Genomic DNA, 16,345 nt, shown 5'->3' on the forward strand with positions numbered 1-16,345 from the left:
CTTGTAAGCCCTGGGGGGTGTGAGAAGCAGCCTGTCAGAGGGCCTTGGGCAGGGGAACCTCATGGAGTTTAACCAGGACAGGGGCAGGGTCGTGGCCCTGGGGAGGAACAACCCAGTACAGATGAGGGGGGACCTGTCCCATTTCCAGAGCAGATCCAACCAGGCTTGACTCAATGTAGTACCCAACCAGCTCCTTGGCATCTGGGGGCTCTGCCCAGGTGAGAAGGACTGAGGTGTCTGTGTTCCTCACTGGCATCACGTGGCTAGGAGCCTTGGGCACGTCTGTGGGAGGGAAGCAGACAGCAGTGAGCCAGCACCCAGCCAGGACACACTCAGCACCCCATCCTTAGGGACACTCTCTGGGACACCAACGGGGCAAAGGCCACTTGGCCCTCCAGAGCCTTCTCTGATCTACATTAAGTAGGGCAGGACCACAGACAGGACCAGTAGGCTCAAGCTGCTGAGGGTAAGGCTCCTCACCAAGTGTGGGGTTCTGTCCCTGAGAAGGAGCAAGCTCCTGCATCAGTCAGCTGAGGGAGACCTGCTGGGAAGCAGCTCCAAGGAGAGGAGCTGGGAGTGCTGGGGGACAGCAAGGTGCCCAGGAGCACCAGGAGTGCCCTGGTGGGCAGGAAGGCCAAAGGTGTCCTGGGGGGCATGAGCAAGAGTGCAGCCAGCAGGGCAAGGGAGGCTCTCCTGCCCCTCTGCTCTGCCCTAGGGAGGCCCCATCTGGGCTGCTGGGTACAGTGCTGTGCTTCCCAGTTCCAGGGGGACAGGGAACTGCTGGGGAGAGCCCAGGGGAGGCTGCAGAGCTGCTGAGGGGCCTGGAGCAGCTCTGGCAGCAGCAAAGGCTGAGAGCCCTGGGGCTGAGAGCCTGCAGCAGAGCAGCCCCAGAGGGGAGCTGAGCAATGCTCAGCAAGAGCTGAAGGAGCTGTGGGGGGCAAGAGGCTGGGGCCAGGCTCTGCTGAGTGGTGCCCAGGGCCAGGCCAAGGGGCAAGGGGCAGAGCCTGGCAGGCAGGAGGTGGCAGCTGAGCAGGAGGAGAAAGTGGTTTGGGGGGAGGCTGCTGGAGGCCTGGAGCAGGCTGCCCAGAGAGGTTGTGGAGTCTGCTGGTGTGGAGAGCTTGCAACCCCCCCTGGGCACTGTGCTGCTGGGCAGGGTGCTGGGGGGGCCCTGCTGGAGCAGGGCTGGGCTGGGGCAGCTCCAGGGGTCCCTTCCCACCCCCCATGCTGGGCTGTGTGCCAGCAGAGATCCCCTGGGGCAGAGCAGTGCCTGGCAGGGAGCCTTTGGCCGTGGTGAAGCCGGGAGGGTGAGGGGCTGCTGCCCAGGCAACACTTGCTGCTGCCTGTGCTGGGTCATCTGCTGTGGGAGCGAGGGGGCTGGAACTCCTCTGGGAAGCTGAGGCTCTGTGGAACGTGTCTGGGAGTGAGGTCAGCCAAGGATGCTGTGTCTGCAGGAGAGAGCAGCTGGGAGCAGGCTGCTGAGCGTGGCAGCCCTGCCCTGGGACGTGGCCCTGCCCCGGGACAGGCCCTGCAGAGTCCAGGGGCCTGCCGTCCCTGGCAGTAGCCAGCTCTGGCCAGCAGCCTGAGAGGAGCTGAGGTCTTCCCCCCCAGGAGGAGTCTGTGCTTGCAGCCCAAGGTGGTGAGGGGCCTGGGCTGTGGCAGCACGGCTGGCTCAGGGGCTCCTGGCACTGCTCTGTCCTCACTGCAGCTCCTGTCAGCTGGGCAGGAGGTCCCCACGTGAGTCAGGTGAGCCCTGGTGACACCAGCGAAGGGCCAAGGCCAGGGGAGCTCTGGGTTGCTGCTCTGCTATCTGTGCTTGTCCTGGGAAGCAACACAGCTCCTCAGGCTGCACTGCCAGCCTGCTGCCTGCAGAGGGGCAGCTCCAGGGGCAGCAGGGCTGCAGTGCTGCCTGCAGAGGGGCAGCTCCAGGGGCAGCAGGGCTGCAGTGCTGCCTGCAGTGGGGCAGCTCCAGGGGCAGCAGGGCTGCAGTGCTGCCTGCAGAGGGGCAGCTCCAGGGGCAGCAGGGCTGCAGTGCTGCCTGCAGTGGGGCAGCTCCAGGGGCAGCAGGGCTGCAGTGCTGCCTGCAGTGGGGTCAGCTCAGCTGGCAGCAGGGCTGCAGTGCTGCCTGCAGTGGGGCAGCTCCAGGGGCAGCAGGGCTGCAGTGCTGCCTGCAGTGGGGCAGCTCCAGGGGCAGCAGGGCTGCAGTGCTGCCTGCAGTGGGGCAGCTCCAGGGGCAGCAGGGCTGCAGTGCTGCCTGCAGTGGGGCAGCTCCAGGGGCAGCAGGGCTGGGCTGTGAGGGGTGACCCAGGCTGGCACCGAGCTGGCAGTGGGGACGGGGGCTGGGCTGCAGCAGGCATGGGGCTGGCAGTGGGTGCTGGGGGTGCAGCAGGTAGTGCTGGATGACAAGTGCAGCGTTCCTGTGCTGGGGGTGCAGCAGGCAATGGGGGCGCAGAGGGCAGTGGGGGGCACAGCTGGCAGTGGGGGCACAGCTGGCAGTGGGGGCGCAGCGGGCACCGGGGGCACAGCGAGCCGAGGCAGGACTTTGCGCACGGCGGAGGGCACCCGGAGCGCAGCAGGCAGTGGGGGCACAGCTGGCAGTGGGGGCGCAGAGGGCAGTGGGGGCACAGCTGGCAGTGGGGGCGCAGAGGGCAGTGGGGGCACAGCTGGCAGTGGGGGCGCAGAGGGCAGTGGGGGCACAGCAGGCGGTGGGGGCGCAGAGGGCAGTGGGGGCACAGCTGGCAGTGGGGGCACAGCTGGCAGTGGGGGCACAGCTGGCAGTGGGGGCGCAGAGGGCAGTGGGGGCACAGCTGGCAGTGGGGGCGCAGAGGGCAGTGGGGGCACAGCAGGCGGTGGGGGCGCAGAGGGCAGTGGGGGCACAGCTGGCAGTGGGGGCGCAGAGGGCAGTGGGGGCACAGCTGGCAGTGGGGGCGCAGAGGGCGGGGGCACAGCAGGCGGTGGGGGCGCAGCTGGCAGTTGGGGCACAGAGGGCAGTGGGGGCACAGCTGGCAGTTGGGGCACAGCAGGCGGTGGGGGCGCAGCTGGCAGTTGGGGCACAGCGGGCAGTGGGGGCACAGAGGGCAGTGGGGGCGCAGCGGGCAGTGGGGGCACAGCGGGCAGTGGGGGCACAGAGGGCAGTGGGGGCGCAGCGGGCAGTGGGGGCACAGCGGGCAGTGGGGGCACAGCTGGCAGTGGGGGCGCAGCGAGGGCGCAGCGGGCACCGGGAGCGCAGCGAGCCGAGGCAGGACCTTGCGCACGGCGGAGGGCACCGGGAGCGCGGCGGGGGGCACCAGCCGGTGGGCAGCCGTCGTGGGCCGCGCCGGGAATGATTAACTCAATCCCAGCCGGCTCCGGGGGCCGGGCCGCGGCGGGCTGGGCGCTATCGCTGCTCGCCCGGCAGCGCTCTGCCCTTATCGGCCCTCGGCAGCTGCCCGGGGGCTGGGCCGCCTCCAGCAGCGCCGGCGGGGGGGAGGTGCCCTGCCAGCCTGCCCTGCCAGCCTGCCCTGCCAGCCTGCCCTGCCAGCCTGCCGCCAGCCCTGCGCCTGCTCGCAGCCGCCCGGGGAGCCTGCCCGGGGAGCCTGCCCGGGGAGCCTGCCCGGGGCGCCCTGGGGGCACATCCCCTCCGTGCCCATGGGAGGAGAGGTGATGGTGGGGCCGCGCTCTGCCCTGCCCGGTGCCGCCCTGCCCGGTGCCGCCCTGCCCGGTGCCGCCCTGCCGTGCTGAGATGCACCTCCCGGAGAAGGATGGGGCTGAGCAGGGCTTGGGCAGCGGCGGTGCCGCCCAGGAGAGGCTGCCCTCGGGGATCCTGGTGAGTTGGCTGGCGGCTCCCCTGGCACGCTTCACCCGGCTGCGGGCTGGCTGTGGGCGGGCAGGACCGGCACAGCTTTAGTCAGGCACTCAGCAGGCTGCTTAGGGCTCAGCTCGGCTGGGGGCCGGGGGTGGGCTCGGTGCTCCTTCCTCACCTGCTGCTGGCCCTGTTTCACCCGGGCGTTCGCCCTCCCCCAGGCTGTTCAGGGCCCAAAATGGAACCTGGAATGGCTCAGCTTGGAAGGGAGCTTAGAGATGCCCTGCTCCACCCTCCTGCCGTGGGGAGAGCCTGGCTGAGGACTTCCTGAGGGCTTTGCCACCCTGCCCTTGTTGTGGGGCAGGCAGCTCCTGGCCTGCAGGACGGCGCCGGGCAGCTGTGTGCCGAGCATCAGACACAGCGGCAGGGAGGAAGTGCTTTGCCTGGGCTGGTTTGCCCTGGGGGTCTGCCAGACAGCCCACACCCACAGCTGAGGCTGCTCCTCTGCTCGGTCCCTGCTGCTCCTCCTGACCGCAGAGCACAGACCCTCCCCGTGGGGACAGGTCCCAGCTGGGGCTCTGCCGGGCCAGCCCGGGGGCAGCCCGGGGGCAGCCCGGGGGCAGGGGCCCAGCTCCTTCTGGGCTGCCCGCTGCCCGCAGCGGAGCCTGGCTGAGCCAGCCCCGGGGGCTGAGCCCCGAGAGCAGAGCCCCGAGAGCAGGGCTGTGGGTCTGCTTTGCTGGCAGCCTGCAGAGCAGTGCTGCTGCCGAGCAGTGCTGCTGCCGAGGCTGGGCCGGTGCAGGGCTGCGCTCCCCAGAGAGGTTGTTTGGAAGGCTCAGGAGGTTCAAAAGTTCATCCCTTTCACGCCTCCGAGCTGCTCTCTCTCCGTGGCTGCTCAGGGAAGTGCTGCTGCTGTCAGCCAGGGACTGGCTTGGGTGGAAGGCACCTCAGAGACCACCCAGCTCCAGCCCCTGCCACCAGCAGGGACCTCCCACCAGACCACCTTGCTCCTGGCCCCGTCCAGCCTGGCCTGGCCTGGAGCCTGCCCAGCTTCTCTGTTGAGCTGTCAGTGAGGTGTGGGGAAGGGAACTGCTGGTGCAGGGCAGCAGGAGCAGCTCTATAGGAGGTGAGTGCCTGGGGCCCGGGGGGCTGCTGGCTTCCTGTGGTTAGGTGAGGTGAGGGCAGAGCCTTTACCAGCTGGGCTCAGCTCTCAGCAGCTGCTGGGGGTGCTGAGCTGCTCAGAGGCTGGGGGATTCCCTGCTCGTGGCCTCTGCTCCAGTCTGTTCCCTTTGGTGAGGCATGTGGGATGGAGACTGCTGGGCACTTGTGCTCCAAGCAGCTCCTTTCACAGCTGCAGTCTCCCTGGTGACATGGAACCGGCTTGTCTTTGTAAGCCAACACCAGAGAGCTCCTCTTGGAAGCAGCCAAGCTGTAGCCATGAATTCTAATGACTCCCCTGGGGGGGGAGATCCTTCAGCAGCAGAGCAGAGGAGCTGCTGGGTCACAGAGCCATGGGGCACCGCAGCAGGGTGCCCAGGGAGGCTGTGGATGCCCCTCTCTGGAGGTGATCCAGGCCTTGAGCAAGGTAGTCAGTGGGAGGTGTCCCTGCCCATGGCAGGGGGCTGGAGCTGGGTGGTGCTGAAGGTCCCTTCCAGCCCAGCCCGTTCCACAAGTCTCTGTCCAAAGGGCAGTGCTCAGGTTCCTGCCCCAGCCTCCTGTGCCTGGCTCCCTGGGGCTGCCTGTGCCTCGGGACTCTGGCACCCTCTGCCTCAGCTGGGCCAACCACCAGGCACTGGGTGAGGAGCCAGGGAGCTAAGGTCAGCTGGAGGAGAGGGCCAGGGAGGGAGGGCTGAAGGGAGCAGAAGTGAGCTGTGATCAGCAAGCAGCAGCCTCACAGCTGGGCATGAGCCTGAGCTTGGGCAGTGGCTGGTGGGGTGGGGGTCCCTGCTCCTGGCATCAGTCACTTGGGGACACTCTGCTCTCTCCTCAGCCACCCCTCTCTACCCAGGCTACAGGGGAAGGTTCTCCACCAGCCTGCCTGGCCTGGCCTGGCCTGGGAATCCTTTCATCCCAGTCTTCAGCCTGGCTTGGGAAGCCCCCACCTCCCCCCTCGGGCTGGTTCCCCACTGTGGGTGAGGTGCCAGCAGCCCACAGCGGAGCCAGGGCTGCCCCAGGGCTCTGGAGGTGGGCTTGGACCTCCTGCATGGTGAGGGGCTGCCCAAGCAGCATGCCCTGTGCTGCTGGGAGCGTGGCTGAGGGCCCAGGACAGGAATCAGGACTCAGTCCCATAATAAAGCTCAGGAGGGGCAACTCCTGGGCTGCACTCTGGGTTTGTTTGGAGGCACAGGGGAAAATCCTTCCCCTTGTCCAGAGGCCAATGAGCCTGGATTAGCAAACAAAGACACCCTCTGTGGGCTGCCTCTTGGGTGGAAGTGCTCTGCCAAGCACCCCTGGCACAGCCCCTGCCCTGCTCCCTGCTTGGCTGCCTGGCAGTGGCCTCCAGACACCAGCCTGAGCTTCAGAGCGCTGCAGCTGGGGGGGAGGGCAGCTCTGGGACGGGGGCTGGGAGGGCAGAGCCAGGGGGGGTGGCACAGAGCTCTCCAGTGGGGTTCCAAGGTGCTCCTCACCACTTCCCCTCCTCTTGCATAAATGCTTTGGGCTGGAAGGGACCTTGAAGCTCATCCAGCTCCAAGTCCTGCCCTGGGCAGGGACACCTCCCCCTAGCTCACGTTGCTCAAGGCCTCATCCAGCCTGGCCTTGAACATCTGCGTGGAGGGGGCAGCCACAGCCTCCCTGGGCAGCCTGTGCCAGTGCCTCCCCAGCCTCATGGGAGAGAATTTCCTCCTGCCTCACCCCACCCCAGCCGCTCCCACTTGGAGGCCACCCCTTGTCCTTGTCAGCAGGCTCTCCCCAGCTCTCCTGGAGCCCTTCAGGTCCTGGCAGGCTGCTCTGAGGTCTGCCTGGAGCCTTCTCCTCTCCAGGCTGGCCAAGCCCAACTCTCCCAGCCTGGCCCCACAGCAGAGGGCTTCCAGCCCTGCCTGCTGTGGCCTCCTCTGGCCCAGCTCCAGAGCTGCTCCAGCACTGCAGGGGGCTCAGCAGAGGGGCAGGATCCCCTCCCTGCCCCTGCTGCCCACCCAGCCTTGGACATGGCTGCCCCTGGGCTGGCCCCAGCACCCCCAAGCCCTTCTACCCAGCCCTGGGCTGCAGCTGACGGGCTGTGAAGAGTGGGGTTGGTGACTCTGGAGGCCAGTGGTGAGGGCAGGATTGGCTCCAGAAGCTGCTGGGGGCTTGGGGTGGGTTGAAAATGCCCCCAGCATAACACTGCTGCAGCAGCTGGGTGGAAGCACAGGGAGCTGCCTCTGCAAGCACAGCTCCACTCTGCACTCTGGGGTGCAAAGGACAGGTACAGGGTCTGCAGTACACAGCACTGGCAGGTACCTGCAGTTGATGAACAGCACCAGAACCCCCCTGGAGAGGGAACAAGGGGCTGATCATGGCCTCCCCCTCCCTGCCCCCATCCCTGCCCCCCCTGTACACGTGGGACAGGAGAAGGAGCAGAGGGCTGTGTGTTGATGCTCAGCCACAACAGAGCAGTGCAGCCAGGGTCAGCCCAGCCAGCAGAAGCCAGGGCAGTGTCTGCCAGGGCAGTGTCTGCCAGGGCAGTGTCTGCCAGGGCAGAGGAGCTGAGGGGAGAGAGACTGAGCACAGAGCTGACCCCCATGCAGACAGTGCCCAGGGGATTGCTGAGGCTGGGTCATTGGTTTCCTTGTCACACCCCGTGGGCACTTCCCACTGCCTTCTGCTGAGGGTCTGTGGGGAACTGCAAGGTACAGCAAGGGGTGAGGCTGGGCAGGCCCGGGGGGGGGCTGGCAGGTGCCTGGGTCTCCAGTAGCCATCTCCAAGCCTCCTCAGCTGTGTGGTGGGTTGGAAATTCCCCCCCCCCAGCATTAAGCTGCCAGCCCAGCCCAGCTGGAGGCAGGTGAAGCTGTGCTTGTAGCCAAAGCTGCCACAGCCACTGGGAGGTGCTGCCCAGGGAGGTGCCAGGGTCCCCATCCCTGGGGGGGTCCAGGAGGGGATTGGATGTGGCCCTTGGAGCCGTGGTGGTGACAGGTTGGACCTGGTGACCTCTGAGGTCTCTTCCAACCCTGGTGAGACTGTGAGCTGCAGAATGAAATGCAGTGAGCATTGCTCAGGGCTGACAGGATGGAGTAGAGTAGAGTAGAATCAACCAGGCTGGAAGAGACCTCAGAGCTCATCCAGGCCAACCTCTCCCCCAGCACCATCTGATCAACTCAGCCATGGCTCCAAGGGCCTCAGCCAGGCTCTTCCTAAACACCTCCAGGGATGGGGACTCCACCACCTCCCTGGGCAGCACATCCCCAGGGCCAATCTCTCTTGCTGGGAAGAACTTTCTCCTCCCCTCCAGCCTCAACCTCCCCTGGCACAGCCTGAGGCTGTGTCCTCTTGTTCTGTGCTGGGTGCCTGGCAGAAGAGAAGCACAGAGTATCTGCAGGTATTTACAATCCATAAGCAGCAGAAGCAGCTCCCCTGGCTGGGGGCCAACAGCTTCCCCACCCCTGCTCCCCGCTCCCCCCGGGACGCCCAGGGCCCAGAGAGCACAGGGAGTGTTGGGCAGTGCTCAGCCCAGAGCAGAGCAGAGCCCAGAGCAGAGCCCAGCCCAGAGCCGAGCCCAGAGCAGAGCCCAGCCCAGAGCCCAGCCCAGCCCAGCCCAGAGCCCAGCCCAGCCCAGCCCAGAGCAGAGCAGAGCCCAGAGCCCAGCCCAGCCCAGAGCAGAGCTCAGCCCAGAGCCCAGCCCAGAGCAGAGCTCAGCCCAGAGCCCAGCCCAGCCCAGAGCCCAGCCCAGCCCAGAGCAGAGCTCAGCCCAGAGCCCAGCCCAGCCCAGAGCCCAGCCCAGCCCAGAGCAGAGCTCAGCCCAGAGCCCAGCCCAGCCCAGAGCCCAGCCCAGAGCAGAGCCCAGCCCAGCCCAGAGCAGAGCCCAGCCCAGAGCAGAGCCCAGCCCAGCGCAGAGCTCAGCCCAGAGCAGAGCAGAGCCCAGAGCCCAGCCCAGCCCAGAGCAGAGCTCAGCCCAGAGCCCAGCCCAGCCCAGAGCAGAGCTCAGCCCAGAGCCCAGCCCAGCCCAGAGCCCAGCCCAGCCCAGAGCAGAGCTCAGCCCAGAGCCCAGCCCAGCCCAGAGCCCAGCCCAGAGCAGAGCCCAGCCCAGCCCAGAGCAGAGCCCAGCCCAGAGCAGAGCCCAGCCCAGCGCAGAGCTCAGCCCAGCCCAGCCCAGCCAGAAGCAGGTTAGCCTCTCCCAGAGCAAGGAGGCCACCGAGAGAGAGAGAGAGCAGCCCCCACCCCCAGCTTGTGCTGGTGCTGTGCCCTGGGACTGCAGTCCCCGCAGGCTGGAGCAGGGGAGGCACTGCCCCCATCTGCAAACAGGGTGAGGAGGAGCCAGGGAGCTCCAGGCCAGGCAGCCTCACCTCTGTGCTGGGGAAGATCATGGAGCAGATCCTCCTGGAGGCACTGCTGGTTCAGGAGAATGGTGAAGAGGTGATTGGGAACAGTCACCATGGCTTCACCAAGGGCAAACCCTGCCTGACCAACCTGGGGGCCTCTGAGCAGGTGACAGCATCAACAGCTGAGGGGAGAGCAGCTGATGGCCTTTCCCTGGGCCTGAGCACAGCCTTCCACACTGTCCCCACCACATCCTGCTCTCCAGGCTGGTGACACATGGGTGTGATGGGTGACCATTGGATGGACAAGGAACTGGCTTGATGGCTGCACCCAGAGAGTGGCTGTCAATGGCTCCATGGCCCAGGGGAGGCCAGGGCCAAGCAGAGTCCCTCAGGGATCAGTCCTGGGCCCAGGCTTGTTCAACATCTCTGTGGGTGCCATGGACAGTGGCATTGAGTGCACCCTCAGCAGGTTTGCTGCTGACACCAAGCTGTGTGGTGCAGCAGACAGCTGGAGGGAAGGGATCCATCCAGAGGGACCTGGGCAGGCTGGAGAGGTGGGCACAAGCCAACCTCAGGAGGTGCAACAAGACCAAGGGCAGGGTCCTGCAGCTGGGTGGAGGCAATCCCAGGCACAAATCCAGGCTGGAAAGCAGCCCTGAGGAGAGAGCCTTGGGGGTGCTGGGGGAGCAGAAGCTCAGCAGGAGCTCTCAGTCTGCACTTGCAGCCCAGAAAGCCAACCAGAGCCTGGGCTGCAGCAGGAGAAGTGTGGCCAGCAGGGCAAGGGAGGTGATTCTCCCCCTCTGCTCAGCTCTGGGGAGACCCCACCTGGAGTACTGCCTCCAGTTCTGGAGCCCCTATGGCAAGAGGGATCTGGAGGTGCTGGAAGGTGTCCAGAGCAGGGCCAGGAGGATGAGCAGAGGGCTGGAGCACCTCTCCTGTGAGGACAGACTGAAGGAGTTGGGGCTGTTCAGTCTGCAGAAGAGAAGGCTCCCAGGTGACCTCATTGTGGCCTTCCAGGATCTGAAGGGGGCTACAGGAAGGCTGGGGAGGGACTGCTCAGGATCTCAGGCAGTGATAGGACTGGGGGGAATGGAATGAAGCTGGAGGTGGGGAGATTGAGGCTGGAGGTGAGGAGGAAGTTCTTCCCCAGGAGAGTGGTGAAGCCCTGGAATGGGTTGTGCAGGGAGGTGGTTGGGGCCCTGTCCCTGGAGGTGTTTAAGGCCAGGCTGGCTGAGGCTGTGGCCAGGCTGATCTAGTGTGGGGTGTCCCTGCCCATGGCAGGGGGGCTGGAGCTGGATACTCCTTGTGGTCCCTTCCAGCCCTGACTGATGCTGTGCTGCTGTGATGCTGTGGTGCCGTGCTGCTGTGCTGCTGTGACTGCTCGGTGCCCATCGCTGCTTGCTGCCTCCCCCCGGCCGGGAGCCGTTTCCCTGCTGCCGCTGCAGCCCCGGGGGCAGTCGGCCGGGGGCGCGGGGGGCTGGGAGCTGACTCTGGCTTTGCTGTGTCCCCAGACTCAGACTATGAACTACGTGGGGCAGCTGGCGGGCCAGGTGCTGGTGACGGTGCGGGAGCTGTACAAGGGCATCAACCAGGCCACGCTGTCGGGATGCATCGACGTGGTGGTGGTGCGGCAGCAGGACGGCTCCTTCCAGTGCTCGCCCTTCCACGTCCGCTTCGGCAAGCTGGGCGTGCTGCGCTCCCGGGAGAAGGTGGTGAGTGGGGAGGGGGCTGCCGCCCCCCGGGCCCGCCCTGCCCCGGCGCCGGCCCCCCGGGGCCGCAGGGACGGGGAGCTGCCGGGGAGGGCACAGCGGAGGGGCCCGGGGCAGCTCTGGGAGCAGCCAAGGCTGAGAGCCCTGGGGCTGAGAGCCTGCAGAGGAGCAGCCCCAGAGCAGCTCTGAGCAGCCAAGGCTGAGAGAGAGCCCTGGGGCTGAGATCCTGCAGGGGAGCAGCCCCAGAGCAGCTCTGAGCAGCCAAGGCTGAGAGCCTGCAGAGGAGCAGCCCCAGAGCAGCTCTGAGCAGCCAAGGCTGAGAGCCCTGGGGCTGAGAGCCTGCAGGGGAGCAGCCCCAGAGCAGCTCTGAGCAGCCAAGGCTGAGAGAGAGCCCTGGGGCTGAGAGCCTGCAGGGGAGCAGCCCCAGAGCAGCTCTGAGCAGCCAAGGCTGAGAGCCTGCAGAGGAGCAGCCCCAGAGCAGCTCTGAGCAGCCAAGGCTGAGAGCCTGCAGAGGAGCAGCCCCAGAGCAGCTCTGAGCAGCCAAGGCTGAGAGAGAGCCCTGGGGCTGAGATCCTGCAGGGGAGCAGCCCCAGAGCAGCTCTGAGCAGCCAAGGCTGAGAGAGAGCCCTGGGACTGAGAGCCTGCAGAGGAGCAGCCCCAGAGCAGCTCTGAGCAGCCAAGGCTGAGAGCCCTGGGGCTGAGAGGCTGCAGAGGAGCAGCCCCAGAGCAGCTCTGAGCAGCCAAGGCTGAGAGCCCTGGGACTGAGAGCCTGCAGAGGAGCAGCCCCAGAGCAGCTCTGAGCAGCCAAGGCTGAGAGCCCTGGGGCTGAGAGGCTGCAGAGGAGCAGCCCCAGAGCAGCTCTGAGCAGCCAAGGCTGAGAGCCCTGGGGCTGAGAGCCTGCAGAGGAGCAGCCCCAGAGCAGCTCTGAGAGCAGCCAAGGCTGAGAGAGAGCCCTGGGGCTGAGAGCCTGCAGAGGAGCAGCCCCAGAGCAGCTCTGAGCAGCCAAGGCTGAGAGCCCTGGGGCTGAGAGCCTGCAGAGGAGCAGCCCCAGAGCAGCTCTGAGCAGCCAAGGCTGAGAGAGAGCCCTGGGGCTGAGAGCCTGCAGAGGAGCAGCCCCAGAGCAGCTCTGAGCAGCCAAGGCTGAGAGAGAGCCCTGGGGCTGAGAGCCTGCAGAGGAGCAGCCCCAGCAGGGAGGATCTCATCGATGCTGATCAATACCCAGAGGGTGGGGGTCAGGGGTGGCACCAGTCTCTCTTCAGTGGTGCCCAGTGCCAGGACAGGGGCAAGTGGCACAGGTTGGAACCTCAGGAGCTCATAGGCTGATGGAATGTGTTGGGCTGGAGGGGCCTTCAAGGCCATGGAGTTCCAGCCCCCTGCCAGGGGCAGGGACCCCTCCCACCAGCCCAGGCTGCTCCAGGCCTCACCCAGCCTGGCCTTGGATGCTTCCAAGGAGGGGGCAGCCACAGCCTCCCTGGGCAGCCAGTGTCTCCCCACCCTCAGAGGTAGGAGTGTAGGAGTTCAGCTGCAGAGGGGGAGGAAGTTCACCATCTCCATGGTGGAGGAGCCCTGGAGCAGGCTGCCAGGTGAGGTGGTGGAGTCCTCATCTCTGGGGAGGCTCCAGAGCCACCTGGGCCTCTTCCTGGGTGACCTCCTGTGGGTGGCTCACAGTTCTCCAGAGGCCCCTTCCCACCCTCACTGTTCTGTCAGCTTCCCTGGGAGCTTCAGGCCTCTGTAGGTGAAGGCAGGGGGAGGGACAAGCCTTGAGGCTGTGGGGCTGTGCAGGCAGCCTGGGCTCAGCACCCCCAGTGACCTGCCTGCTCATGGGGGAGGAAAGCTTCAGGCCACCTAACGAGCCCTGGGGCTGCAGCAGCCCTGCTGGGCATGGCTGGAGGGCAATCTGAGCATGGCTCAAGGCTTGGGGACCTCCCAGAAGTGTTTCTCCTTGCTAGCCCTCCTCAGGGCAGTAGGAGGTGCAGCTGTGGAAGAGGAGCTGTGGCCATCCCTGCCCAGCCAGGCTGAGGCTGCTGCAGCCTGAGCAGCTGCTCCTGCTGGTCCCTGCCACTGGCTTTGGGGGCTGTGCCAAGGCAGGGAGGGGCATTTGGTGTCAGTCCAACTGAAGCAGGGACTGTCTGTGGGGGGACCTGGCCCTGCTGCCAGCTGGGAGGGCTGGGGGTGACTTAAAGAGGCCAGAAGAGCTGCAGGCTTCTCTGAGGGGTGGAGGGGCTCTGCAGGCAGCTCCCCCCACCCCTGCCTTGGTTGTGGGAGTGCAGTGCAGCTGAGGGAGCAGCTGCTGGGCTGTTAGTGGCTGATGCTGGCAGTGCCTGCACTGCCAGACTGGCAGCAGTGTGCACTGCTTCTGCTCTGCTTCCCTGCTCCCTGCCCTCTCCTGCTGCTTTGCCTTGGTGTTGGGGCAGCTGAGGCCAGAGCTGGGCCTTGGTGAGGCCCAAGTGAGTCACAAACAGCCAAGGCAGGAGTGAGCTGGAGCCTGAGCTGGGAGGATGGCTCCAATGGCAGGTTGGAGAGGCTGAGCCACACTGGAGAGGATTTCAGCCTCTGGCTGCCCCTGGAAGGCTCCTGAAGGGCAGAAGCACCTCCTGGGGCTGGGAGTGCAGCTGCCAGCTCCTCCTGCTGCCACAGGGCTTCCCCCCAGCAGCTGGCTGCTCCCTCAGGCATCCCCTCTGCCGGTGAGGAGGCCACCAGCAGTGTGCAGGCTCAGGGGGACAGGAGCCAGGCCTCTGGAGCTGTGCCTCAAGGCCCCAGGAGCCAGCCCGAGCTCTGGGTGCTCAGGACAGGGATGTGTGTCTCCACATCAGCACAGAGACTGGGCAGGAAAGCAGGGCAGTGGGAGGCCCTGCACAGGAGCTCAGCAAGGTGCAGCTGCTGTTGGACTGCTCTCAGCTCTGCCTGGCAGCTGTAGGGCTCCTTGGAGGTTAGCAGCATCCATCCCATGATGGTCCCAGGGGAGGAGGAAGAGCCTCTGGGCGTCCAGGGGGACAAAGCTCTCTGTGAGGGGAGCCTGCTTTCTCCTGCAAGGAGCTAGAGCAGGGTGCTGAGGCACCCAGGGGAAGCTGCCCCATCCCTGGAGGTGCTCAGAGCCAGGCTGGATGAGGCCTGGAGCCAGCTGGGCTGCTGGGGGCCCATGGCCTGGGAGGTGCCTCCCAAGCCCCAGCACCTCTGCCCCCAGCCTGCTCTCCTTCCTTCCCCAGATCGACATCGAGATCAATGGGGATGCTGTGGACCTCCACATGAAGCTGGGGGACAATGGAGAGGCTTTCTTTGTGCAGGAGACTGAGGAGGAGAATGTAAGTGGCTGCTGGGGGCCTCTGCAGCAGGGAGCTGGAGGAGCCTGGGGGAAGGCCACCAGGGCAATCTCCTCCCCAGGCTCCCTCCAGGGGCCTGGCTGTGCTGGAGGCCAGCTGGGATGGGGCAAGGCTCAGCCCTGGTGGGAAGGTTGGCCCTGCTGTGTCTTTCCTCTTCATGCCTAGGAGAAGGTTCCAGCTTACCTAGCAACATCTCCAATCCCCACTGAGGACCAGTTCTTCAAGGGCACTGGCAGCCACCTGCAGGCAGGGGCCACTGAGAGGCCACCTGCCCCCTCAGAGCTGGCACACCCTGTGGAGCCAGAGCCTGCCTTCACCCCAGGCTCTGTCAAGAAGAAGAAGAGGAGGAGGAAGAAGTACAAAGCAGACAGCAGGAAGGAGGATCAGGTCTCTTCTCCTGGCACAGAGGAGGGCTTTGAGATGGAGATGAGCTCAGATGATGAGAAAAGTGTCCAGCCCCCAAGGTAAGCTGGCAGCTGCTTGCTGGCTGCCTCCACTCCTGCCCCTGCCCCCCCAAGGGGGCCTTCTGGAGGCCCTGGGCAGGAGAGGACTCCAAGGGGACCTCAGAGCTGCCTGCCAGTACCTGAAGGGACCCTGCAGGAAGGCTGCAGAGGGACTGCTCCTGAGGACAGCCAAGGGGGAGTGGTTTGGAGCTGAGGCAGGGCAGGGTTAGAGTGGAGCTGAGGAGGAGGTTCTTCAGTCCCAGGGTGGTGAGAGCCTGGAACAGGCTGCCCAGGGAGGTGGTTGAGGCCCCATCCCCAGAGATACCCAAGGGGAGGCTGGAGAGGGCTCTGGGCAGCCTGATCCAGTGGAGGTTGTCCCTGCTGAGTGCAGGGGGATGGACTGGCTGAGCTCTGGAGCTCCCTTCCAACCCAACCCCTCTGTCCCTCTGATCACCCAGTCCAGCTGACTTTGTCTCTCCTGTGTCTCCCCAGAGGCTCCTCAAACTCATCTCCAAAGGCTGAGGAGCAGAAGGAGTCACTGGCCTATCACCCCAAGGATCATTACCCCCTGTCTGATGGAGACTGGTCCCCCCTGGAGAAGTAAGGCTCTGTGCTGTCCCCATGTGCTGAGGGGCTCCTCACAATGGCTGCACTGCTGCTTGCTTCCCCCAGCCTGCACAGCCCTCAGCCCTGCCTGCTGCTGCTGCTGCTGGGCCTTCAGGGCCCTTCCTCTCACATCTCCTTGGGCTTTTGCCCCTCACATGAGGAAGGAACCCAGCCCCTTTCCGACTGAGTTAGCTCTAAAGCCCCAGGGAGCAAAGCCCCTTCCCAGCAGTGCCACAGCCAGCTGCCTCTGGCTCCTGGGGGGCAGGGAGCACTCAGCAGGCAGCTGCCAGCCACAGGCAGTGTGCTCCAGGGGGGGCTTGCCAGCAGATCACCTCAGCTCCTGCTGCCCATGGCACTGGGCTCCTCTGGCAGTGTGCTTCTCTGCTGCCCAGGGCTGCCCTTGGGATCCCAGCAGGCTCTGGTGACATAAGAAAAGCTCCTGCCCAAGGGCACTGGCACCTGAGGGGAACTCCCTGCTCCTCCTCAGCCCTGGCCATGGGGGAGGACATCTCCATAGCCCAGAGAGTGCTGAGGAGCAGCCTGAGCCACCTCAGCTCCTTGGTGGCTGCCTCTACTGCTTCAGTGTGGCTGAGGACTCTGCCTCACTCCCTCTGCCCCACTCCCCTCTGCCTCACTCCCCTCTGCCTCCCTCCCCTCTGCCTCACTCCCCTCTGCCTCACTCCCCTCTGCCTCACTCCCTCTGCCTCCCTCCCCTCTGCCTCCCTCCCCTCTGCCTCCCTCCCCTCTGCCTCACTCCCCTCTGCCTCACTCCCTCTGCCTCCCTCCCCTCTGCCTCCCTCCCCTCTGCCTCCCTCCCCTCTGCCTCCCTCCCCTCTACCTCACTCCCCTCTGCCTCACTCCCTCTGCCTCACTCCCCTCTGCCTCACTCCCTCTGCCTCACTCCCCTCTGCCTCCCTCCCCTCTGCCTCACTCCCCTCTACCTCACTCCCCTCTGCCCCACTCCCCTCTGCCTCACTCCCCTCTGCCTCACTCCCCTCTGCCTCACTCCCTCTGCCCCACTCCCCTCTGCCCCACTCCC

The 16,345-nt window shown here is 66.0% G+C and overlaps 1 protein-coding gene across 10 annotated transcripts in view; it reads left to right on the forward strand.

The window, feature by feature from the left end:
- LPIN2 (lipin 2) overlaps positions 1-16,345 on the forward strand; it is a 42,102-nt gene that overhangs the window by 4,868 nt on the left and 20,889 nt on the right. For 3 of the 10 annotated variants that reach the window (XM_068166901.1, XM_068166906.1, XM_068166903.1), the window contains exons 1-5: positions 3,570-3,802; positions 10,740-10,940; positions 14,144-14,239; positions 14,423-14,721; positions 15,193-15,300. In XM_068166901.1, coding sequence (XP_068023002.1) covers positions 3,719-3,802; positions 10,740-10,940; positions 14,144-14,239; positions 14,423-14,721; positions 15,193-15,300 — 788 coding nt within the window. In that variant the 5' untranslated portion in view covers positions 3,570-3,718. Of the gene's footprint in view, positions 1-3,567; positions 3,803-10,739; positions 10,941-14,143; positions 14,240-14,422; positions 14,722-15,192; positions 15,301-16,345 lie in introns of those variants that run through there. The other 7 variants (XM_068166904.1, XM_068166905.1, XM_068166909.1 and 4 more) reach the window with 5 other exon arrangements.

The sequence above is a fragment of the Melanerpes formicivorus genome, unplaced genomic scaffold, assembly GCF_026170545.1.
Source record: "Melanerpes formicivorus ecotype bairdi unplaced genomic scaffold, bMelFor1.0.p_v2 SCAF_111, whole genome shotgun sequence".
NCBI lineage: Eukaryota > Metazoa > Chordata > Aves > Piciformes > Picidae > Melanerpes > Melanerpes formicivorus.